At 37.2% G+C, this 25,388-nt stretch overlaps 1 protein-coding gene across 1 annotated transcript in view; it reads right to left on the reverse strand.

The window, feature by feature from the left end:
* The window catches only part of Lyst (lysosomal trafficking regulator), a 171,278-nt gene that overhangs the window by 37,553 nt on the left and 108,337 nt on the right, over positions 1–25,388 (reverse strand). Inside the window, exons 30-40 of the mRNA XM_051194746.1 lie at positions 23,120–23,298; positions 21,310–21,516; positions 18,473–18,649; positions 17,466–17,542; positions 16,965–17,153; positions 11,382–11,527; positions 11,200–11,296; positions 10,232–10,293; positions 8,448–8,503; positions 7,615–7,767; positions 1,542–1,786 (exon numbers count right to left, since the gene is read on the reverse strand). Coding sequence (XP_051050703.1) covers positions 1,542–1,786; positions 7,615–7,767; positions 8,448–8,503; positions 10,232–10,293; positions 11,200–11,296; positions 11,382–11,527; positions 16,965–17,153; positions 17,466–17,542; positions 18,473–18,649; positions 21,310–21,516; positions 23,120–23,298 — 1,588 coding nt within the window. The remainder of the gene's footprint in view (positions 1–1,541; positions 1,787–7,614; positions 7,768–8,447; positions 8,504–10,231; positions 10,294–11,199; positions 11,297–11,381; positions 11,528–16,964; positions 17,154–17,465; positions 17,543–18,472; positions 18,650–21,309; positions 21,517–23,119; positions 23,299–25,388) is intronic.

Below are 25,388 nucleotides of genomic sequence, written 5' to 3' on the forward strand. Positions count from 1 at the left end.
TTATACTAGCAATGTGTAAAATGTTCAAATGTCCAACAGCAGTGTATATAGAATCTAAAAGACAAACAATATACCATTGTGCATTAACTTGAACCTGATTTCTTGTGAAAAGAACAAATCAGGGCTATTTTGGGAGAGTTATAATTAAAATATTTATAACACCCCGAGTAGAATATTTGAAGTCAATTTTTCTTTAAGTAAGAGAACCTTTTTTTTTTCCCAAACTAAATAAAATATTTGCCAATGACCTGGTACTATCTGGTTTCTTTAAAATAATAGCTTGTTTAAGAAAGGCAGAAAAATGCTAAATACTTTCCCTTTAATTCTCAAACTTCAAATTAAGGAATTACCTCCAAAGTACCAATGACCTTTGTCTCATCCCCCTCCCCCATGTGTCTTGACACAGAGTTTTCTGAAAGGAGGGAACCTCAATTGAGAGAATGCCTCCATGAGATCCAGCTGTAGGGCATTTTCTTAATTAGTGATTAATGGGGAAGGGTCCAGCCCATTGTAGGTGGTGCTTGTCTTGGGCTGGTAATCCTGGGTTCTATAAGAAAGCAGCTTGAGCAAGCCATGATGAGCATGCCAGTGTGCTGCACCCTTCCATGGCTTCTGCATCAGCTCCTGCACCCAGGTTCCTGTCCTGTTTGAGATCCTATCCTGGCTTCCTTCGATGATGAATACATCCTTTCCTCTCCAACTTGTTTTTCGGTCATGGCATTTTATCACAGCAATAACAAACCACAACTAAGACAGATAGGAAACCATCCTTATTCAATTTCTACTGAAATAATTGATTCAAGAAATAAAGCCATGAATGAAACTATTAGAATAAAAGTTCAGTGTCAACCTGCACCTACAAATCATCATAAGCGTCCTCAGAGAAGGGCATTACGGCCCTCCTGATGATAGGTAGTGACATCAAATTCACACAGCCATCTGTGGTGGATTCTGTCCCAAATAAAGGGTAAATTGAATAAAAGTAAACCTTTTGAACTAATCCCTGCTCTCTGGCAAACAGAGACTACTAGAACAAATGTTATTATGTTGCAAATATATATATATTTAATATATAAATATTAATACATTTATATTTATATAAATATATATATATTTAAAGGGCTTTCTAGATGTATTTATCACATATCAGCAATAAAATGTAACAACAGACCTGATTCAAAATAACCAATTATAAAAGGCATTATCAAGATAAGAATATGGTTGGTATGTTAGATATTATCAGGATTGTTAATTTTCTTAGATAGGATAATAACAATGTAATAATGTAAGGAAATATTGTTACAAAAGATATATGCAGTAGAACTAGGAGGTGACATAATTAGATATATGAAATAAAAAGAAAAAAGGATGCACGTTTGGTAAAATCTTCATAATTTACAATTGCTGAATTGGGGAAGATAAATTATAAAGGCTTCATTAATCATTAAATTTTTGTGCATATTTGAAAATTTTCAAAGTAAAAACTTTAATGGCATAAACTAATCTTGTAGATGAACTCAGAATGTGATGCTTTTACTTGCCTATAGATAGATGGGTCATTGAGGTCAAGAGTCTCACTAACATAGTCAGAGAGGATAAAGGGGAATACAGGGTATTGCATGAGATCATTGAAGGATCGGCCGGCATGCTTGTTTAAATGAGTCAAATATTCAAAATTGGTAATTTGTCCAGTGTACCACAGGTTTGTCAGAGCAGTGATGTTGCCATACTCCAGAAGATTGGGGAGGTTATTTGTGAGAATGCTCTGGTACACATCATCACGAACCTAAAAGGGAAGGAGAGAGAGAAAAAGACCAGATATTTTTAGCTTTATTGATATGTCCCTAGAGAAGCAGAACATTGTAGACATGTTATTAATCTGAAATCCTGCAAGAAATCTGCATTAAATGTCAGAGAACCAAAATCTGACTGCAGTTTCCTTCCATGGGCAGGCTCTTAGTCATTAGTCAAACTGCTGGATAAATCTTCTAGTAAACTTATCTGGCAGAAATTTGTGTTATCTGATCATAATTTCCAAGGGAAAGTTATGCCCAGAAGTCACTTAGATAGAGACACTAAAAACAAAAAGTTCAATAAAGGTACAGTATTATGGTGTAGAAAGAGCATGGTGGCATTCTGTATTGACAATCTGTAACAGAACAGATCTGGTCTATGTGTTCCTGCTAAACCTTTCATGCTGTTATTATATCACTAACATGAAGGTGGTAATGTTTATCTCACAAGAATTAAATACATCCTACATTAGTAGGATACAAACTCACTACTGACTGAAAATAAATAGGGTCAATCTCCCAACTCTTGTGATCCTTGGGATTGAACCCATGGTCTTATTCATTCTAGGTAAACATTCTACCACTGGTTCCATAAAAAAAAAACTTTTTAAAAGATATTAATAAAACTTCTGTCATGTAAAAGAGGTTTTCTGACTCTTCCAAAGCAATTGAAAACCCAAATAAAACAAACTAAATGGGTTTGGAAGATCCACTTCAAAGTCTGTATGTTCAGTTGTAGGAAAAAGACCTCCTGATTTGACAATAAGAGGTAAGAATGGACAAAAAATGACAAGAAAGAAATGTAAGAACAGACAGAAACACAGTGCTAAACAACAGAAACTGCCACCTAAAACCAAAGGGTGCCAAATGCTGATGTCACAATACATGGATAGGAATTTGTGACAGTGTATTCTAATCCTGGAAGGAAAAAAACTTTCATTCAACCAGCACCTAATAACACCTACATGCCAGTAGTGTCCAGGCATAGGCAATGGAAAACAGAATAAAGGCAGGTCTAGACATTCTGTAGGGAGAACACAATACTGGGGACTAAACAGCCTCATGGGGCAAGACAGCACAGTGAAGGTGGCAGGGGTGCGGGTACTGGGTTTTATAGGGGCTGATTGTGGTGGTTTGAATGAGAATGGCTCCCATAAACTCATATGTTTAAGAATTTGGTTACCAGGGAGTTGACCTGTTTGAAAGGATTATAAAGATTAGGAGGTGTGGCCTTTTTGTAGAAGGTGTGTCACTGGGGGTAAGCTTTGAAGTTTCATAAGTCCTCTCTCTCTCTCTCTCTCTCTCTCTCTCTCTCTCTCTCTGTGTGTGTGTGTGTGTGTGTGTGTTTGTGTGTGTATCAGGATGTAGCTCTCAGTTACTGCTTCAATACCATGCATGCCACCATGCCCCCTGACATGATGATAATCAATTAAACCTCTGAAACTGTAAGAAAGTTGCAATTAAATGCTTTATTATGTAAGAGTTGCTGTAGTCATGTGTCTCTTCACAGCAATAGAACAGTGACTAAGACATTGCTATTTTATATAATCAGGATTAAGAGTGAGGGGTTACTGTTTGATACAGTACGGGACTCTGCTGAGAAAGATCAAGGGGCCTGAAAAAAGTGACAGTGAATCATTGTGAGTTCTATGGAGGAAAGCATTTCAGGCAGCAGTTAAGTACAAAGGCTCTGCAGCATCAGTGTGTCAAGAAGAAAACCACTACAGACAGAGTATGAGTAAGGAAGAGACTAGCAGATGAAGTTAGGAGATAATAAGGTTCTTGACTAACCAGGGCTTTGTCAGGCTCTCATAAGAGCTTTGAATTTTAGTGAGTGGCATGAGAAGCAATTACAGAGTTTTGAATAGAGAAAAGATACAGACTGAAGAGGTGGGGTGTGGATATAGCTGGGACAGTTATGAAGCTATTATAAATGCTTTCGGTGATAAATGATGGTGGCTCAGAGCAAAACCTCAGTTTAGTCAGGTCAAGGGTATGATTAGATGGAATAGATATGCAGGGTGGGATGAGTCTACTAAGATACTCTCAAGGTTTTTGGTCAGGGCAAGGTTTCATTTATGGAAAGGGGGAAACTGGAAGGATATTTTAAGGTAGAATCTTTCATTTAGTTCAAGATAACAACTGGCAACTCCAAGTGGAGATAGTAAGGCAGAGTTAAATAAGTGGGTGTGATGTGAAGGGTAGAGGCCTGGGCACTGACACAGAGCTAAAAGTTGTAGATTACAGATTGCTTTGAAAGCCATGAAATGAAGGTATCTGAAGAATGAGCCTGAGCTACTCAAGAAGGATCTACAAACATACTGAATGGGAAAGTTGATGAGGGAAAAAAATGGAAACCCAGGAGCCCAGAAAGGAAGGTGTCATGGAATGGAAAGGAAAGGCTAGTCAGCATGTCAAATACTGCTGGTGGGACAAGCAAGCTGAGGAACACAGAGTTAGTAATAGAGGCTATGGTGATAGAATGATGAGAAGAAAGCAGTAGTAGAGCATTTCTGGAGAGAACCTAAGGTACCAACAGCAGGAGAAGGGACTGCAGGGACAACCTGGTGGTAGCCAGCACATGTAACTCCTCCCAAGGCTTTTCACAAAGAAAGTAGGACTATGAGGCCAAGTGATGGAATGTCAAGAGTAGATCAGCCTGAGCAATTACTAGCTATTCCTTACAATGTCTTTTGAGGATTTCAAATTTAACATTTTAGAGGTCAGAGAGAATCTTTATAAGGATAAGAACTTCCTTAATTGGAGACCAAGGGGATCCAATTTGGAAAGGAAGAAGTCAAACTGTCTCTATTTGCAGACGATACGATAGTTTACATAAGCAACCCAATAAACTCTACCAGGGAACTCCTACAGCTGATAAACACCTTTAGCAAACTAGCAGGATACAAGATAAACTCAAAAAAATCAGTAGCCCTACTTTAGTCAGATGACAAAGAGGCTGAGAAAGAAATCAGAGAAACATCACCCTTTACAATAGCCTGGGGTAAGGCTTTCCAAACAAGTGAAAGACCTATATAATAAGAACTTTGTGGCTCTAAAGAAAGAAGTTAAAGAAGATACCAGAAAATGGAAAGATCTCCCATGGTCTTAGATAGGTAGGATAAATATAGTAAAAATGGAAATCTTGCCAAAAGCAATCTACAGATTCAATGCAATCCCCATTAAAATCCCACCACAATTCTTCACTGACCTTGAAAGGATAATAATCAACTTTATATGGAAAAACAAAAGACCCAGGATAGCCAAAACAACCCTGTACAATAAAAGAACTTCAGGAGGCATCACCATCCCTGACTTTAAGCTCTACTACAGAGCTATAGTTCTGAAAACAGCCTGGTATTGGCAGAAAAATAGACAGGTAGATCAATGGAATCCAATTGAAAATTGTGATATTAATCCACACACCTATGAACACCTGATTTTTGACAAAACAGCTAAAAGAATACAATGGGGCGAGGAAAGCATCTTCAACAAATGGTGCTGGCACAATTGGATGATGGTGTATAGAAGACTGCAGATAGACCCATGTCTGTCGCCATGTACAAAACTCATGTCCAAATGGATCAAAACCTCAACATCAATCCAACCACACTGAACCTCTTAGAAGAGAAAGTGGAGGTACCCTTGAACAAACTGGTATAAATTGGTATAACTCCAGGAGCACAGACACTGGGATCAGCAATTTATAAATGGGACTGTCACGAGTAAAGTTTTCCCGCTGGTCTGGTCCCGCCGGTCCCACTGCCACGCCAGCCCCAATTAACACACTGAGACACTGTATTTGATATAATGCTGTTGGACAAGTACTAGTTTCTTATCCGCTAGCTCTGTCTTAATTATTACCCCATTTCTATTAATCTAAGTATTTCCATGTGGTCTTATCTTACTGGAGAGTGGGCCCGGACCTCTGTTCTCTCCAGTCTCTCCATGTTCACTCCTTCCTACTACTTCCTCGAAACCTCCTTGTCTCCTAGTCCTGCTGATCTTGCTTTCCTATTGACCAACAGTGCTTTATTCATTAACCAATACAAGAAACATATTTACAGAATGGCATCTCCCATCATGGGACCTCTTCAAACTTAGAAGTTTCTGCAAGGCAAAGGACACAGTGGACAAGACCAAATGGCAGCTCACAGACTGGGAAAAGATTTTCACCAATCCTACATCCGACAAAGGGCTGATCTCCAAAATATACAAAGAACTCAAGAAACTAGTCAACAAAACACCAAATAACCCTATTAAAAAATGGGATACAGATCTGAAGAAAGAATTCTCAATAGAGGAAATCAAAAAGGCTGAAAGACACTTAAAGTGCTCAACATCCTTAGCTATCAGGGAAATGCAAATCAAAACAACTTTGAGAGACCATCTTACTCCTGCCAGAATGGCTAAAATTAGAAACACCAATGGCAACTTATGTTGCAGAGGATGTGGAGAAAGGGGAACACTCCTCCACTGCTGGTGGGAGTGCAAACTCATACAGCCATTTTGGAGATCAGTATGGTGGTTCCTCAGGAAAATGGGAATTAGTTTACCATAGGACCTGGCAATCCCCCTCTTAGGCATATACCCAAATGATCCACATCCATGCAACAAAGACATGCGTTCATCTATGTTCATAGCAACATTATTTGTAATAGCAAGAACCTGGAAGCAACATATATGCCCCTCAACTAAAGAATGGATAAAGAAGATGTGGCACATCTACACAATGGAATACTACTCTGCGGGGGGGAACAAAAAGGAATCTTGAAATTTGCAGGCAAGTGGATGGCACTTGAAGAAACCATCCTGAATGAGGTAACCCAGTCACAAAAAGAGGAACATGGTATGTACTCACTCATATATGGATTTTAGACCTAGAACAAAGGATCACCAGCCTATAATTCACACCACCAGAGGAACTAGGATACAAGGTGTATTTTAAGAGATTCATATAAAATCCCTCACAGAAGGGGGAAGGGACAAGTCCCCCAGTGAATGGAGAGAGAAGTAGGAGAAAGAGAAGGGAGGAGAGGAAAACACATGTGACTAGGAAGATTGAGTCAGGGTAGGAATAGAAGATGAGAGAGAGAGAGAGAGAGAGAGAGAGAGAGAGAGAGAGAGAGAGAGAGAGAACATGAACATAAAAGAGGGAGCCATTATTGGTTTGAAGAGAAAACTGAACCTAAAGAAAGGTCTAGAGACCTACAAGACTGCCGCCAACTAACAATTTGAACAACCGTGGAAAGGCAACCATAAATGCCCTTCCTGCCCCCAGACTGATAGCTGGGAATCCAGCATGGGACTGACTCAGGCCCCCCTGAATATGGGTCTCCTGAAGGACTGAGCAGTCTAAGCGACCTTAGACCAGGATGTATTCCTGGTGCACAAAAGGACCTTGCAGGCACATCCCCCATGGAAGGATACTTCCTTAACCTAAAGACAGGAGAGAAGTCCTAGTCCCTACTTCAAATGACTTGACAGATTTACATGACCCCATATACCCTACATGTGGAATTGGGGTGGGGGGATGGGAGGGGAGGGTGGTCAGGGTGCATGTGAGGGGGAAAAGTGGGTAAGAGGGAGGGAGGGTGAGTAGGAGGGAGAGAGATGGAACTAGGATCGACATGTAAAATAAAAAAATAAATAAATAAATTAAAAAGAACTTCCTTAATTAAGATATAAATTATATTTTATATAATTTTAGAGTACCAATTTAAAAAAATTTACCTTCATTTAACTAAACTTCATATAATCAATAGCATCATTGGTCACATGATCATTTCAATAATTACAAATCTAATAATAGTGTACTTACCTTGGTATTGTCAAATGCCAATAGGAGTGTTCTGCCATTTGTTAAAAAGATTTCTACAGCATTATCTCTCAGTTGCCACCAGCGCCTGTGAACTTCTTTAATTTCCTCATATGTCCAGGAAAAAGATGCCGGTTCTAACTCCCCCTGAAGGTTCTAAGACAAAAGAAACATACAAAAGTATTTCAATTACACGAAACTAAGTATTTTGGCTTTAACTATCAAAACAAAACACATATTCTTTCTTCAATGGAAAAAGGTAAGATTATCTAGAAACCCTCTCATTATATAACACTGCATATCTTAGACAAAATTTGGGAATAAAAATATTTCTAGATCTGTTTAGGGATATAGGATACTGAGCAGCTTTATCCTATGAAATATGAGAATTCAGAATCTTATTGGTCATTATTATGGCAAATATTAGCATACCCAGAAGAATCTGTTACTATTACTCATCTATGTGGACTGCAGAATGGCTTAGTTTTTCAATTACACAAAAATTTCCTTTCATTTTGATAGCAAAGGTACTCAACTGTGAATTGGGAGTGGCAAGGAACATTTGCTTGTTGCTGTTTAGGACAGTGAAAAGGAAGAATGATGTGGAATAATAGAAGTGTGTTAGAATTTGGATTGCAACTAATTGCTGAGACCCAGACCAAAAGGAAGAGGAGATGGCAGTCTTCCCTTTAATAGGATCTCTTAAAAAGTGCTTGTAATTCACACTCATCTACACATGGAGTGATAATGGGTGAGCTCTCTCGCTATACTGGATTTATGCAGTTTTTAAATTTTTTCTAGGTTTAAATAAACATAAACTCAAGCCTCCAACTCACCGAACTTTCAACTGTATCAGAAGCATTGTCTTCCACAAAATACATTCCACATTTACCTGCAGGAAGTAATTGGACAGAAGGGTTTGAAAGTATGCACTGTTCTAACTGGTGAAAGGTGGGACCTCTGAAGTCTTCTGGCTTCAGTTTGAAAACCAGCAGCTAGAAACAGTTCCACACACTCAGTAAATACTTTAGTACTCATAAGATCTCAGTTGTTAATCTTCTGTGCCTTAGTTTTCTTACTTAAAAAGGGGTGTGTGAGAGCTGAATTTCCAAAACTACTGTAAAAATAAAATAGAATACATACAAAGCATGTATCGATGCTTCCTGTCTATTGGCTCATTCAACTATTACCTTCTCCTTATAGTACAACTGCACTGATTTGCTTTATTCTGTTACTCGCTGATGTCAAAGGAACGATTGAACATAAAAATGTTCACTCATAAAGTCAACTTAATAAAACACTTTGAACATGTACTTTCAGAAAATGTAATTTCTTCAAATTCATTAGAGTAGTCCCCTGTCCACTTGTATTTGTGGTTTTGTATTTATTTATGACCCAACAGCTGTTTCCCCTTTCCTTTCCTCCTAGTCCTCCCCACCTCCCCTCTGCCCCACCCCCATCCACTCCTCCTCCATTTCTATTCAGAAAAGGGCAGGCCTCCTATTTATAGCAACCAAATATGACATATCAAACTGCAGTAAGACTAGGCACCCCTCCTTGAATTATGGCTGGGCAAGGCAACCTGTAAGGAATAGGATCCCAAAAGCCAGCAGAAGAACCAAAGACAGCCCCTGCCCTCACTGTTAAGAGTCCCACAAGAAGACCAAGCTACACAACTGTAACATATATGAAGAGTGCCTAGGTCAGTCCCTTGCAGGCTCCCTGGTTGTCAGTTCAGTCTCTGTGAGCCCCTATGAGCCTAGGTTAGCTGATTCTATGGGTTTTCTTGTGGTGTCCTTGACCCCTCTGGCTCCTACAATCCTTTCTCTCCCTCCTCTGCAGGATTCCCTGAGCTCTGCCTAATGTTTGGCTGTGGGTTCCTGTATCTCTTTCTACCAGTTGTGGATGAAGCCTCTCTGATGACAATTGGACTAGACTGGTTTTGTGTGTTGAGGCGTTAGTTATACTTATAGTCAACCATGATCTGAAAATATTCCATTGAAAATAAAGAAAATAAATATTTTAAAACTTTCAATCATGTTACTCTAAGTGCATGATGAAATCCATTCCTCTTCTGCTCCATCCTACCTGAAACATGAAGTATCTTTTTGGGTAGTGTATCTAGGCCTACCAGTTAGCCATCGGCTGGTCATCAGGTTTACTGCTACAATGTTGAACACTTTATGACCAAATAACCTTTATTTCCCTTTAATAATGGCCCCTAAAGAGTAGTGATGCTGGCTATCAACATATGCCAAGAGAATCCATGAAATTCCACTTTTAAGTATAAAGGTGACAGTTCAATAAAATATTTTGAGAGGCCTCATATTCATAGAGCTTTGATGTGGTTTTGTTATTTTGTTATTTTTATCAACCTCTTTCTGTGGTTAATTTATAATTTTACTTTATCATGTGCATATGGGAAAACAGTACTATCTGTGCTTTCAAGCATTTACTTGGGCTCTGGGTAAGTGGGGGCTGGCTGTCTCTATAATGTCAAAGCAAAGCCACCTACATGATATTAAAGAAATTTTACCTCTGCATGAAAAATGCTTCAAATTATTTCAGGATAAAATAAGGAAGAGTGAATATGAGTGAAATTCTTTTGAAGCCAACTTACCTAACAACAATTCCCCAGCTGTCTCTCTGGATGGCGCAACACTGATACATCTTCGATTCACTCTGTCAAAACATGTTTAAAATTGCTGTGATTTAATTTTTGCCCAATTTTAGGTTTCAAGCTTTTTAGTCTAGTAAAATATTAATGCAAAGCAGACTAGAATTTCAGTGTAAGCTGGTGTGTCAAAACCCAAATGATGATCCTGTGCCATTTATGTAACATACAACAGAGAAGTAATGGAAATCTTTAGGAAAGGCTAATGATTCCTGCAGCTGTCTATAGAATATATAGATGGGTTATCTATGAAACACCAATGTTTCATAGTTTCAGTAAGCAATTGACACTGTGTTAAGTCGATGATACTTTAATGTGTGAAAGAAATCTAGTTTTTTGCTTGTTTTTACGAAAAACAGGGACATTGGGATCAGAAAATTTTTGTTCTGAAGTCAATGTCTTTTAGAGGATAAGGTTTCTAACTATAAAATGGTACAATAATAACCACAATAAGAATATGGCAACACTGCTAATAACTAATACACATTGACACATTTAATATTCAATAATAGCATGAAAAGCCTGTATATATATGATAATTTTCCTTACTTATGAAAGGGAGAAACTGAAGCAGAGAGGTGTAAGAACATTCGTTAAGATCAGGCAGGTAGGCAGGGTAGGTACTGGAATTTGACCCTTTGTGTCACTACATTCCACTCCTGTGGGGGTACCAGCAGCAGCTCTATATACTTTACAGAGAAGGGTCAGAGTATGGTGACTGACATCTGTTAAACCCCCCGTGTTAGAAATGGCATTTGGAATTGGTCATTCAACCTTGTCTTATCTCAAGCCTCGTTTGTTTAAGACTTTCTTAACATCACAGCATTATCGGAAATCAACACTATGCAAAACCTACAATGAGCTATTCTTTTACATTCATCAAAGAGTAAAGGAAGGCATATACTCAGACCTACCTTATGGATTCACTTGCAGCTTTGTCTTTGACAGTAGAGGAAAAGGAAGAATGAGTTTTATCTTCAAATAGGTAAGAGAGTGGTGGTCTGACCACACCTGTTGAGAAAAAAAGAGTACATAACATTTATCTAATAACAAGTTATTGGCCATACCTACAGGACAAGACCAAAGTTACTATTACCTTCTGACTTTTGTCTGTCCCTAAGGAGATACTTATTTGGAATAGTTAAATAACATCTCTGCAAACGTCTCCTCTCTCGGTTTGGCCCTTCAGTTGGATCCAACTGCCACGAAGTTGGATAGTAGATTGGATCATACCAGACTGCTCTGCAAGTTGAAATAAAACAATTTGTGGTCATCAAAGGACTTACAGACTTAAAGTCATTGTAGAGACTGAGTAAGTAAATGCAATGGACCTGACTAATTACTCCAAAACAACAATTTGTTCATTAGGGGAAACATATACATAGGATAAAGACTAATGTAGAAAGTATCTGTCCCTGAGTCCAGTTCCAAAGTTCCCTTCTGGAGTAAGTACTGCTTCAAGTTTCCTGTCTTGATTAAATTTTATTTTCTGTTCCAAAATTTAAAGAAAATTTCTGAGTTAGGTCATTGTCATTGATAATTACATCATTTTCCCTTTCTTTTCCTCCTTTCAACCCCTCCTACATATTCTTGCTTTTTCAAATTCATGGCCTTTTTAATTATTCTCTCTCTCTCTCCCCCTCTCTCTTCTCCCTCTCTCCTTCCTCTCCTAAATATATAAATGCAACCTGCTCAGACTGCATAATGTTACTTGTATGTATATTGTCAGGGTTGACAACTTGGTATTGATAAACAATGCTGTACTCTTCCCCAGGGAAAACTATTTTTTCCCACTCTCAGCATTCCTTAGTTGTTTGTAGTTGTTTGTAGTCTAACAATGAGGTCTCATGAGATTTGCCCCTTCCATGTTAAATAGACTAAAAATTTAAAAACATGTGTCCCTGTTATTACAAACTTTATTAGTATTATATAATGCACTATACTTAACATGGTTACTAGCTAATGGAAAAATTTCTGCAAATTAGTTTTTTAGAGATCCCATTTTTCTACTGATCAATAATAATTCCTTTTTTGTAGTATATGTCACATTTTTTTTAAAAAAATAGATATCAGATGAAAAAAAGAGTAAAACTATAGTAATTACATTTTTTTACAAAACAGATTAAAAAAAATCACTCTTAAGTCTATTACCCAGAGCATAACTTTCTGGAATCATGCTACTGTTACTATTCCTTTGTTGTTCCCAATTAATTTACCACATTATGCATTTTGAATCTTTTCCTTAGGATAGACTCACTATTTCCACAGCAAGAAATATTTGTAAGGCTCTGAACAACAGCTAACATGTCCCTGTACTGCTGTCCATATTGGTACAAGAAAAAAATCTAAACAAAACTTAAAGTATAGTAAATAATGGTTTTAAAAATGAAATTCACAGCTGAGAATGATGGCACATTCCTGTAATCACAGTAATTGATAGGCAAAGGTAGGGAGAGTAAGAGTTCAAGCCCCTCTCAGATATATAGCAAGTTCAGGGCCAACCTAGGCAACATAAGATTAGGTTTCAAGAGCCATAAAGCAAATAAAAAAGTTAAATTACCCTCTGTCGATACTAAGTATTTTCAATTTGTTTAAAAAGCCTAACATACATTAAGAGACTACTCATTCTTTTTGCTCTTCAGGGATAGTAAAATTATACTAAAATTATATCTATGTAGGTTTTCAAAATAATAAAATATTAATTCTTCAATATATTTTCTGAAAACAAATTTCTTTACTTTTTATCATTAAATATACTAAACACCCATTGAAATTGAAATTCAAAACCATTGAATTCTTCCCATTTTTCTGTTGTACTCAGTAGAGAATATATACCCCAATTTCATGTACTTAAAAAATTTGGGGGAGAGGGGGTGGGGAATAACCTCAGGATTTAGCATATCCTAGGCACATGCTATTTTATAAACTTTTTAAGGGTAATTCTTTCTGCTTGCAATTTCCATTATTATAAAATTGCTAGTATATTTTAGCACTTTAAGCTATCTTTTTTTTTTTTTTTTAAAGACACAGTCTCACTATGTAGCTCTGGTTATCCTGGAACTCAACCTGGAACAGGTTGGCTTTGAACTCACAGAGATTTGACTGCCTCTGCCAACCAAGTGCTGGGATTAAAGGTGTGCATCACCACCGTGCCTGACTGTAACTAGTGATCTTAATTAAATATAAAGAATGTCCACTGTGTCATTTGCCTTACAGAAGCTACTAAGTTGAAGAGGTCCCATTTATCAATTGTTTATCTCAGTGGAGTTATGTTCAGGAAGCAGTCTCCTATACCAATTTGTTCAAGGGTACCTCCCACTTTCTCTTCTAAGAGGTACAGTGTGGTTGGATTGATGTTGAGGTTTTGATCCATTTGGACATGAGTTTTGTGCATGGCGACAGACATGGGTCTATCTGCAGTCTTCTATACACCATCATCCAATTGTGCCAGCACCATTTGTTGAAGATGCTTTCCTCGCCCCATTGTATTCTTTTAGCTGTTTTGTCAAAAATCAGGTGTTCATAGGTGTGTGGATTAATATCACAATTTTCAATTGGATTCCATTGATCTACCTGTCTATTTTTCTGCCAATACCAGGCTGTTTTCAGAACTATAGCTCTGTAGTAGAGCTTAAAGTCAGGGATGGTGATGCCTCCTGAAGTTCTTTTATTGTACAGGGTTGTTTTGGCTATCCTGGGTCTTTTGTTTTTCCATATAAAGTTGATTATTATCCTTTCAAGGTCAGTGAAGAATTGTGGTGGGATTTTAATGGGGATTGCATTGAATCTGTAGATTGCTTTTGGCAAGATTTCCATTTTTACTATATTTATCCTACCTATCTAAGACCATGGGAGATCTTTCCATTTTCTGGTATCTTCTTTAACTTCTTTCTTTAGAGCCACAAAGTTCTTATTATATAGGTCTTTCACTTGTTTGGAAAGCCTTACCCCAGGATACTTTATGTTGTTTGTGGCTATTGTAAAGGGTGATGTTTCTCTGATTTCTTTCTCAGCCTCTTTGTCATCTGACTAAAGTAGGGCTACTGATTTTTTTGAGTTTATCTTGTATCCTGCTAGTTTGCTGAAGGTATTTATCAGCTGTAGGAGTTCCCTGGTAGAGTTTATTGGGTTGCTTATGTAAACTATCATATCATCTGCAAACTTAGAAGTTTCTGCAAGGCAAAGGACACCGTGGACAAGACCAAATGGCAGCCCACAGACTGGGAAAAGATTTTCACCAATCCTACATCTGACAAAGGGCTGATCTCCAAAATATACAAAGAACTCAAGAAACTAGTCAACAAAACACCAAATAACCCTATTAAAAAATGGGATACAGATCTGAAGAAAGAATTCTCAATAGAGGAAATCAAAAAGGCTGAAAGACACTTAAAGTGCTCAACATCCTTAGCTATCAGGGAAATGCAAATCAAAACAACTTTGAGAGACCATCTTACTCCTGCCAGAATGGCTAAAATTAGAAACACCAATGACAACTTATGCTGCGGAGGATGTGGAGAAAGGGGAACACTCCTCCACTGCTGGTGGGAGTGCAAACGCATACAGCTATTTTGGAGATCAGTATGGTGGTTCCTCAGGAAAATGGGAGTTTACCACAGGACCTGGCAATCCCCCTCTTAGGCATATACCCAAATGATCCACATCCATGCAACAAAGACATGCGTTCAACTATGTTCATAGCAACATTATTTGTAATAGCAAGAACCTGGAAGCAACATATATGCCCCTCAACTAAAGAATGGATAAAGAAGATGTGGCACATCTACACAATGGATTATTACTCTGTGGGGGGTGGGGAAGGAATCTTGAAATTTGCAGACAAGTGGATGGCACTTGAAGAAACCATCCTGAATGAGGTAACCCAGTCACAAAAAGAGGAACATGGTATGTACTCACTCATATATGGATATTTAGACCTAGATCAAAGGATCACCAGCCTATAATTCACACCACCAGAGGAACTAGGATACAAGGTGTATTTTAAGAGATTCATATAAAATCCCTCACAGAAGGGGGAAGGGACAAGTCCCCCAGTGAATGGAGAGAGAAGTAGGAGAAAGAGAAGGGAGGAGAGGAAAACACATGTGACTAGGAAGATTGAGTCAGGGTAGGAATAGAAGATGGAGAGAGAGAGAGAGAGAGAGAGAGAGAGAGAGAGAGAGAGAGAGAGAGAGAACATGAACATAAAAGAGGGAGCCATTATTGGTTTGAAGAGAAAACTGAACCTAAAGAAAGGTCTAGAGACCTACAAGACTGCTGCCAACTAACAATTTGAACAACCATGGAAAGGCAACCATAAATGCCCTTCCTGGATATTGAGATCAACAACTAACTTATCCACCATCATGGTGCCCTCATCTAGTACCTGTTGGAAACAGAAGCAAACACCCATAACTAAACACTGAGTTGAACTAGTATCCAGATGCAGAGGGAGAGGACAAGACCAGGTTGCAGAAACATATAGAGACAGCTGACTTGAACAAGGAGGAGCTAACGGGCCCCCAGACTGATAGCTGGGAATCCAGCATGGGACTGACTCAGGCCCCCAGGAATATGGGTCTTAGCCAGAAGTACTGAGCAGTCTAAGCGACCTCAGACCAGGATGTATTTCTGGTGCACAAAAGGACCTTGCGGACACATCCCCCATGGAAGGATACTTCCTTAACCTAGAGACAGGAGAGAAGTCCTAGTCCCTGCTTCAAATGACTTGACAGATTTACATGACCCCACCTGGATGGCATTGCCCCACATGTGGAATTGGGATGGGGGGATGGGAGGGGAGGGTGGTCAGGGTGCATGTGTGCGGGCAGAAAGGGTAAGAGGGAAGGAGGGGGAACTGGAATCAGCATGTAAAATAAAAAATAAATAAACAAAAATTATAAAGAATGACACATTAATTTTAGGTTTACCATTTACAATTCATCTTTTAAAAAAGATTTATTTTTTACATGTATGAGCATTTCCCCTGTATGTATGAATGTGGACAATGTGTGTGTCTAGCATCTGCGAAGGCCACAAGAGAGCACTGAATCTTGTGGAACTGGAGTGACAGATGGTTTGTGATCTGCTCTATGTGGGTGCTGTGGAACTGAAACCTGTCCTCTGCAAGAGCATAAGCTCTCTTAACCACTAAGCCAACTTCTTAGCCTCCTTATAATGTATCTTTAAAATCATATTAATAAAGTCTAAGCTAGAAAAAGACCTATTTCTCAAATACACCCTTTTGACAATTTCTCTACCCTTTAAAAAAAAAAAACATGAAGTCAATATTACTATCTGAAGAGCTACTACCTCTTTGTTTTTCTTCAATAACCAAAAAAAGCTCATGTTATTATTTTTAAAAGAATAAAAAATGGGGGGCTGGAGAAGTGGCTCAGTGGTTAAAAGCACTCATTGGCTTTCTTCCAGAGTCCAATTCCCAGCAATGACATGATGGCTCTCAACCATCTGTAATGAGATCTGGTGACCTCTTCTGGCATGCAGGCATACATGCAGACAGAACACTGTATGAATAATAAATAAATCTTAAAATAATTGAAAAAATGATAATTATATAAAAATGTTTCCTTAAATAGATTTACAAATCTGAATTCTATAGTGAAGACTGTATTTAGAATCACATCTAAAATCTGAATCCAGACATGTTCCCAGCACACACCTGTCATGTGTCAGCTGCTGGATGAGCTCCTGCCAGTGTCTACTGGCACTCAGGTCGACTTTGTACATCCCTCTGATGTGCTGAATCACTTTTTTTCTTTCAATTCCTTGGGAAAGAGATATGGCCTGAGTGATATCTGCAGCTATTTTAGATATATCCTTGGATTTTAAATCGAGCCGCTGAAAGAGACTAAACAAGATAGTTCCAAAGTTAAGTATCCATGGAACATTAGATAATACTTTAATAGTAAGTACATCTGAGGGCTGGGGGGTACAGCTCAGTGGTATAGAATTCAACTAGCATGCACAATAACTTGAGTTCCATCTCCAGCATTCTACATATACACATACACACAGACACACAGACTCAAACACACAGAGACATAAACACATATGCATACATACAAAAAAAGTGACCTCACAAGTTTCCAAAATCATCCCCCCCCAAAAAAAGGGCTAAATGACTTCTGAAGGACAGGACTTGGAATATAATATAACTCACCTTTGTTGATTATTGTTGACTGTTTTCTGCCACGCACCTTTACTCACACTCTCTTCATTTTCATATTTCTTTTGTTCCTAAAGATTTAAACAATAATATAATATAAAACTTATTCTCTATTTTCTTTTGAAGACAGGATTTCATGTATGCCAGTCTGGGACTGCACTCACTATGTAACCACGGATGACTCCTGTTTCAGCCTCCCTAGTACTGGAATTACAGGAGTATACCACTACATCCAGGCCCTTTAGGTGATTCTACATTCTGAGCCACAAAACTTGTTATTTTTCATATAATATTGGCATGGGGCTTAGCAAAGTAATTTTTAAACCACACTAATAAGGTAAAATTATTACTCTCAAGAGACCAGACTACTAAACTATAAGTTAAACATCATAATCTCCCTATTTTTTGTATAGTTTGAGCCATTGAAATTAGGACAAAAAAGTTAAGTATGTTCCCCAGCCTGCTGAGGTTACATAGCTACCTGCTTATTTCACTTGCTTGTTAAAAGAATCCTCAAGTTCAGGTATGTATTGACTTACTTGTCACTACAAAATCTGTCTTTCATGGGGATATAAAAATGGCTCAGTGGCTAAGAGCACTTGTTGCTCTTGTCATGAACTGTGGTTCATTTTCCAGCACCTTCATGATGACTTACAACCACCTGTAACTCTGATTCCTCTTTGGCTCTCCAAGGTCACTGCACATATGTGATACTCAGTCTTACATGCTGGCAAATACCCATATTCATAAAATTTACAAATCTTTAAAAAATATCTTTCCTTCATTGTAGGCTATAGATAATGGATGACGAGAACCAAAGAGAATAGAAAGCTCCTCAAAATAAGTCTATTTTTTTCCTGATCAAAAGATCTTGTAGTAAAAATGAGAATCATTGCAAGGTCATCATCAATGTTACCTAATAATGAAAAAAAATCTTTTAGTTACTATGTTAAGTGTGTTCAACAGATTTCCTAAAAAACAACTCTGGTTGATAGACTCACCTCTTTGATCATTTTAATGAGCTCTGGTTTGGAAGGGGCACTGGGAGGAATGCACTTGTGACCGCACAATTTTAAAGCATTCATAAGCAGTTCTGCTGTGTCCAGTTCTTCTTCATTTAACTCATCTTGGTGATTATGTATCAACTCTGACAAATATAGAACCAACTTGGCTCCATGCTTTAAAAAAAGTAATAAATGCTTTAGTCATAAAGAATTTTTATTTCTTCCATTTAAATTATTTAATAATAAAGTTAATTATATTTCTATTTTGATTTAAAATTATTTAATAATAAATTTAAACATATTTCTAAAATTAGCTGGTTGTGTCTGACTTCAATATAGCATGATAGAGTAGCTGAAAAATTTAATTATGTGTTAGATATTCCTAATTTTATTTGTTTTGATAATAGAAAAAAGTGCTTTAAAAAAGTATCTAGAAATGTCATGATTTCTACAAACCACTTTTAAATAAATTAGAAAAAAGAAGAAATGACACCACCAGTGGGAGAAAGATGCTATCAAATATTAAATCTATATTTAATATGATGGTTATGTCGTATTCATTAGATTGTTTTATTTTTCTTTGCATATATTAGAAAGTTTTCATAAATAGTTGAAATGAAGCAATCTAGTTAGCCAGCTTCTAGGGATAATTTGTTGAGGAAAAATAGAAAATAAAGTGGGGATAAAGGAAAAGACAAAAACACTGAACTAGAAGAGAACACCTGTCTTTTAACTTAAAGTAAAAGCACATCTCCATCCCCTTTGCTTTGAGCTTCACTCAGTAGAAAATGGTAAGATTTCAGGAACAAAAGACTGTTCGTAATTCGTCAACACAGACTCCTCTATAAGAAAAGTAGAGTCAAGAAACTAAAGTAGCAAGATCCTGCCTCTCAAGAGTTCCACATGAATGTCAAGGGGAAGCCTTTGTGGGTCAGTCTATGAGCAGACTAAAGCCAAAAATAGAGTTCTTAAGATGAGGACAGCAGTCCTTTGAAGTGCAAACCCAAACCAAAATTTTGTTCCTACTTTGGTTAGGTGGGCCTTGCACATTATGTCTATCACATCTGACTGTCACTCATACATGTTAAACAAAATTATGCCAACAAACTAAACACACACCCTTTAAAAATCTTCAGTGATACAAACATCACTGAATTTGGCTTTATGGCATTTTAAATCTGTGAATAGATTTAAATGTCAACAAATGGGTCGAGAAATGAATGGTGATATTTAGCATGCTGAATCATATCATGTTGCTAAGATGAACATACGCCACAGTGAAAGTAGCAAAGCTTATTTCAATGCAGCATTTCAAATTAGTCAGAAAACAGCTGCTACCTGACCAAAAGAGGAGAAGTAACAGACGCTTCAAGAGTGAAAGCACTGAAGAGTTGGCAAATAAAGAAAAGCTGTTCATGACTCGGGTATTTGTTTTACATTAAAACTATTTCAGCTTAGTATTCAATGACAATCTAAACTGTCTTTAAAGAACTATGTGGGGGGTGGGGGGTGGAACAGTGGCTTACACCTCAGCATTTGCAGGCAGAGGCAGAAGGACTGCTGTCAGTTTCGGGATAGTATGGGCTACAAAATGAGAACACGCAAAGAAACACCTACTTTCTCAAACACTAAGTTGTTCCTAATATCTCATTTTTCTATCCTTTGATCAATAGTTTTTCCAATGAGAAATGGTGTTAGGATACACGTAGAAGGACCCTTTTTTCAGCTCTCAAAAAGTATACATCTTGGAAGGCAAAGACAGGAAAATTACTTTAGCCCACAAGTTTAAGATCTGCCTGAACAACAATTTCCATCTCAAAAAATCAAACCAAACCAAACAAACTTAAGAAACTGAATGTAAGCCTTTAATCCCAGCACTCTGGAGGCAGAGACAGAGGGATCTCTGTGAATTTGAAGCCAGCCTGGTCTACAAAGCTACACAGAGAAACCCTGTCTCAAAAAACAAACAAACAAACAAACAAACAAACAAACAAAAAAGAAAGAAGAAACTGAATCTATTATAAATCTTTATAAAATAACAAGAGTGTATACAAGTAAATTTTTCAGTGATGGTTCTAAAAATGAAGTGTTTTGAATATACTAAAGGAAGAGAGAGCTAGAAGGAATACAGGGTAAGCTAGTCAAGGGCTAAGTGGTAGACAAAGGAGAGGACAGTGCCTGTTCTTGGTGAGCCTCACAAGATGGAAAGAGGTTTCGAGGGGCAGTGATGAGAAACTATCTTGAAAATTTATTACAAAGGAGTTGAATGGAGAAAAGCAGCTGTGAGCTTCACAACCCCAGGAAAAAGACAACAGAACAAAGCTAGTACGCAGCCAAGTAAAGGCATAAAGAACACATAAAAGAGAGGACATGCTGTCTAGTGAAGAACAAAAGGAGAAAGAAGAGCTCTCAATAACTAAAACAGACTCAGCAGATGATGTTTATATACTTATATATATATGGAACAATAATAAAGAAAAAGACTATTAAGTTAGAGTGTGGGAGGAAGGAAATAGGAAGGGACTGGAGTGAAGAAATGAAAGTGGAGAGAGTAATATAATTAGATTTTAATTAAAAATGTATTTTAAAAAGAAAAATACTATATGGCAACAAGTAACCATTTAAGACTGTATAAGAACTTAGATAAAGAACTTCTAATCTAAGTCCTGGAAATAACTTGGAAATGACCATAGAAAAGTCAAATTAAGCATAAAAAGCATGGTGGAGGGCTTCAGGTTAAATTTGTTTGGTAAGAAAACTACACTCCTGACAGCAGAAGTAGTTTAATTTCAATACTTGTTTTAGAAGGCTTTATTAAATGCTAAGATACTTACTTGTGGGGATGGGCTAAGACATTCTCGAAGTATATCCTGATGAGCTGGTTCATGAACTATTTCAAATATTTGCTTCCTTTCTTGGACAGTATGAGTTGGTGACAAAATATGTGCTAGCAATCTTCCAAGCTGGACTCGGAATGTTTCTTTACAGGACCCCATGATTTTAGTCCACTGTTGCTTACAACCACTGGTTTTATTTGAACCCTATGTCAGATTAGGAGTGAATTAGGATCAGACTTTTAAAAACCTAATATTATTAGTAGCAGCAGCAGTAGCAGTAGTATGTGTAGGGAGGGTGCCTGTGTGCTACAGCGTGCATGTGGGGGTCAAAGGACAACTTTGTGGGACTGATTCTCTTCTTCCATCTTTACATGGGTTCTAGAAATCAAAATTCAGTTGTCAACATTTGCATGGTGTTTTTACCTGGTGAGCAAGCTGGGTTGTTCAGGATCAGACTTCTTAAGCAATACTATACTGACTTCACACAACTCAAGAAAGGCAAAAAGAACATGATTCATTCTAGATTTAATATTCTAAGTTAGACACTCATATACATGTCTACACAAATAAGAATTTAGGACTGATTTGCAACAATATTCAGAACTTTATATACTCTTGCCACAAGTAGAAAAAGAGATGAGTACAGAAGGACAAGCTAATGTCATGAGCCATTTTTCAAAAACTACCAAGGGCTTACAGGCTGTCCAAAAAAAAAAAAAAAAAAAAAAAAAAAAACAAAAAACCAGAGAACAATGGTAGGTAAGGCCATCTTGATTTTACAGTAAAAAAGACAAGAAACTCATAATAAAAAGTTGAGTCAGTACTACCACAGTAAGTACAATAGTTACAAATTTAGAATTATATAGAAATTGATCATTAATTTTCCCTAATGTATAATCAACCAGATTATTTTAACTGTAACTCTACCAGGAGCCTACTAATAACCAAGTCACCTGGGTAATACTGGAATCAGTGTATTTTAGAGTTTATCCAGAACTTAGAAAAGCTTTCCAATTACTCCTACTCTTAAGATCTCTGTTCGAGTGATTGAATTCTAAGTTCATCTACAGTTTATCTAATGATCAGAGATGGACACTATAATCTAGTTTAGATTCATAGATTGACAGTGATGACTCATGGTATTCTAGAATTAGATTGGCCTTTGGTACTACTGACAGAGTGAACTGATTGTTTTGTTCCCCATGATCAAGTATAAATGATCCAAAGAAGCTCAAGCGAATGATGGTATGTGAAGCCAGACACCCATTAATATTCTCTATATCATTTTGAAGGTATCAGATATGTTTGTTCCAAGATACAAATGTTATAATAACTCAGAAACTCAAGAATATAACTATAAATAAAGCCCTTTTAAAACAGGCTATTCATTTATAGCCACAGTAATCATCAAAACCTTATTCTTCCCTGATGCTATACGAGGTTTTTCATTTTGTAACAGGTAAGTCAGCAAAATATATTACTCTGTTATTGAAAGCCCAAGCCAGGCATAATGGCACACGCCTGCAATCTCAATTAGTAGGAGACTGAGACATGAGAAATATAAGTTCAAAGTCAACCTAGGCTACATTGTGAGTCCTTACTTCAAACAAACAAAACAAAACCCCACAAATTATATATATAAAAAAATCCAAAAACCGAAACAGAAAAACTAATTCAAATGGTTTCAAATGCAGAAAAATACTAAATAGCAAAAAACAAATATGATTTTCGAAACCCATAGTTTAGACATGTAGACCTCAATTCAGTTTCTGTAAATGGACACCTTCCAAGTCATTAATTTACTTACAATAGACAATTTGAATCCATCAATTAGATATGTGAACATTTCTTTCTGAAATGGATTGTATACAGAAGATTTCTCATGATGCATATCTTCTTCAGAAATTTCAGTCTGGGAAACTGAGGTCTTGCTTTGGCCTGCACTTTCCGGAGTTGTCAAAATGTCAATAATATCTAAATTCAACTCTTTGAATTAAAAAAGAATTAAAAAATTAGTTAACTCACTGATATACATAGTAATATTGCTGGTAAAAATATCCTCTTGGGATAAATAACACTGAGGATTGTAGATGGAAGTTTCTGTCCTGCCTGGTCCTGCAGTCATTCAGTCCCAAATGAACACACAGAGGCTTATGTTAATTTTAAACTGTTTGGCCTATTGCTTAGGATTTTTACTAACAAGCTGTTACAACTTAAATTAACCCATAATTCTTATCTATGTTTAGCCATGTCACTTGGTACCTTTTCTTAGTAAGGCATTCTCATCCATCTTGCTTCCTCTGTGTCTGACTAGAGAGCTGTCTCGGTCTTCCTTTTCCCAGAATTCTTCTAATCTGGTAGCTCTTCCTATACTCCCTGCCTGCTACTGGCCAATCAGCATTTTATTAAATCAATAGGAATGACAAATCTTTATCCCATATCAGAGGTATGAGATAGCTATAGAAAACTATTTTACATTTGCCTAAAATTACATATAATACATATAACTGTACATATTTTAATGAAGTTATGCCACCTGGGATCCCCAAGAGCTATATACAAGACCTAACCTAAAAAGCCTAATAAAAACCTCAGTATTGGGCATGAAAAACCTCCTTTCAAGTTGATGGTTAGGGGAATCCAAAAGACTCCCAAAACAATATAGGTTGTTGCTGTTGCTGTTGCTGTTGGTTGCCTTCCAGAAGTCTGAAGATACCATGCACTTTAGACACAGGATTTGGAAGATTCTAGCAGGATCTGACCTGAAAGCCTCCTTCCAAAGGATTAGCTTTCATCACACAGGAAGATGATTCAAGCTGCCAAGGAAGGAAAGCAATCTAGCTGTGACACCTATGATCCACAACGTTCAGCACAGCAAGATATTCTTAAAGGTGTATCTTGGCAGTAATCAACAGGACAGAAATCATGCCTGGTACTATAAATCTAGCTAACTACCAGCAGCTAGTGATGCCATGGATTTTGGAAGAGAACCTGAAACTGCCATTTTTCTAAACCCAGTATAATTCCTAACTGCATTCTAAATAGTTATCCTTACTCTCACAGAGATTGTAGCTCCTACACCTCATCAAAGAAGCTTCTTTTTGCAGCAGATGGAGATCATTTCAGAAAGCAACAAATAATCAAAGTGAACAGAACATCATGAGGTACCCAACCCAACACAGCCTTGCATCTATAGCTTAGAGAACATTGTGGAACTTAGGGTAGGATAACTATCATAGCCTGAAGACCAGGAAGTCTTCTGTAAGATATTACATGGAAGCTGTACTCAAGAAATTTCAACAATACAAGACTTGAACAATGACAACAACAGTTGACATGTCAAAGTAAATGGGAGAAATTGCAGAGCACCTCCTTTAGATAAGAGTTATAGGCAATTAACAACTGTTGAGTGAGGGATAATTAGCTTTCCCAAGATGAGCACTTTAAATGGTTATCTAAAACCAAGTAGTTAGTACTGAAAACATACATACAAACAATACTAAATGGATTCAGCAAGTTGCATTTATGTATTTATTCACACACATAAAGAAAAAGAAGGCATGATTTTGAGAGGAAGCAGCAAGGGGAGGCATGCAAAGGGCTGAAGGTAGAAAAGAAAGGAGGGGGATGATATAATTATATTTTAATTAAATTAAAAAAATTCTCTAGCTAGGTATGATGGTGCATGCCTTAATTCCTAGTACTCAAGAGACAGAACAGGTAGATCTCTGTGAGTTTGAGGCCAGCTTAGTCTACAAAATGAGTTCCAGGACACCCAGGGATTATAGAGAGACCCTGTTTCACACAAACAAAATATAATCAAAAATTTTAAATCTTCTGTATTACTTATTATAGTATAAATGTGGTAGATATACTAATTAAAGTATACAAAATGTGACAAAAGAGTGAATTCACTTAAAACAAAATAGACATTTAAAACTACTTAAGTTATGACATAATAAAGGTCAAATTTGCTAATGAAACAAAAGGTGTTAAAAATTACTAAGACCATGCGACTCTTGTACAAATTACCTGAAAGGCCACATGACACATACTGGATGGATCTGTAATGTATG

The sequence above is a fragment of the Phodopus roborovskii genome, unplaced genomic scaffold (genome assembly GCF_943737965.1).
Source record: "Phodopus roborovskii unplaced genomic scaffold, PHOROB, whole genome shotgun sequence".
NCBI lineage: Eukaryota > Metazoa > Chordata > Mammalia > Rodentia > Cricetidae > Phodopus > Phodopus roborovskii.